Genomic DNA, 1,031 nt, shown 5'->3' with positions numbered 1-1,031 from the left:
AGCAGCTGAAACCTCTTTGCTGTTTCAAATAGAGTTAAGTGCTTGTGCAAACACAAAAAATGAAATAGAGATAGAGAGAGAGAGAGAGAAAAAGAGAGAGACAGCAGCTGCTGAAGGGCTGTCTATACACCTCAGGGTCTGTCTCTCTTTCCCCGGTTTCGTCTCAGCTTTTATTTCATTTAAACTGATATATACAAATGAAACAAAGACAGCTTGCAGCATCAACCTCGTCGTCGCCATATATATGAATTAAGCATGCGGTTGTTTGTTATAGACAGCCTCCTTCTCTGCTTCTCTTCTTTTCTCTTTTTCTCTTTTATAATGCTTCACTATTGCTGCTGCTCCTACCAACAGACCCGCAGCAGCTGCTGCTTCTAGCCCATATCTTTCTACTTTTAGTTTTAGTTTTCGCATCTTCTGTTTGTTGCTTCCTTCTCTTGAAATCCACATTTTGTATCCATACACGTCTGTCCCTCGTCTTTTGTATTTCGCCTCTGCGCTGCTGCTGCTGCTGCTGCTGCTGCTGCTGCTGTCGGTTGTGTTGAAGCCGAAGGCCCGCATTTCCTCTTTGAATTTTTTCCACGCCTTCACTGTTGCCTCTTCGTGTGCTGCAATCTCCCTCTCAATAGCAGCACCATCAACAGCTTGTTGTGTGTTTTTTCCTTTTTCTTTTTCTCTCTTTCTTTGCTCCTCTTCAACTTTGTTCTGAAAGCGCCTGAGAATTTCCTGCTGGTAGGGGGAGGCGTCCTGCCCCCCAACTGTATTTGTTTGGTTTTTATCTCTTTCAGCATCGGCCCAAAAGCGGGCTCTTTCCCTTTGCTGCTCCTCCCACTGGCGTCTTGTCTTCATTTCTTGCGGTGAAGTATGCGGCTGCTGAGGTGCAGCAGCAGGGGCCGTTGATCCTGGCTTCTGTGCGCTGTCTGTAGACCGCACCTGCTGCTGCTGCTGCTGCTGCTGCTGAAGCTGCTTCGCCTTCTCGTACGCTCTCCTAATTTCAACGAAATCAGAGGCCCTTGAGCCTCCAAAAGGAG

General features: G+C 47.1%; 1 protein-coding gene across 1 annotated transcript; it reads right to left on the bottom strand.

Moving 5' to 3' along the window:
- Positions 1–249: 249 nt before the first annotated feature.
- Positions 250–849, bottom strand: EMH_0061340 (uncharacterized protein; the record flags this gene model as incomplete). The annotated part of the gene is made up of 1 exon (XM_013497919.1): positions 250–849. One exon carries the CDS (start codon positions 847–849, stop codon positions 250–252), a length of 600 nt encoding a protein of 199 aa, XP_013353373.1.
- Positions 850–1,031: the final 182 nt, after the last annotated feature.

This window comes from Eimeria mitis, genomic scaffold, assembly GCF_000499745.2.
Source record: "Eimeria mitis Houghton genomic scaffold, Emh_scaff3011, whole genome shotgun sequence".
In the NCBI taxonomy this organism is placed as follows: Eukaryota; Apicomplexa; class Conoidasida; order Eucoccidiorida; family Eimeriidae; genus Eimeria; species Eimeria mitis.
Note: the sequence above shows the minus strand (reverse complement) of the source record. Positions and strands in the feature narration are given on the sequence as shown.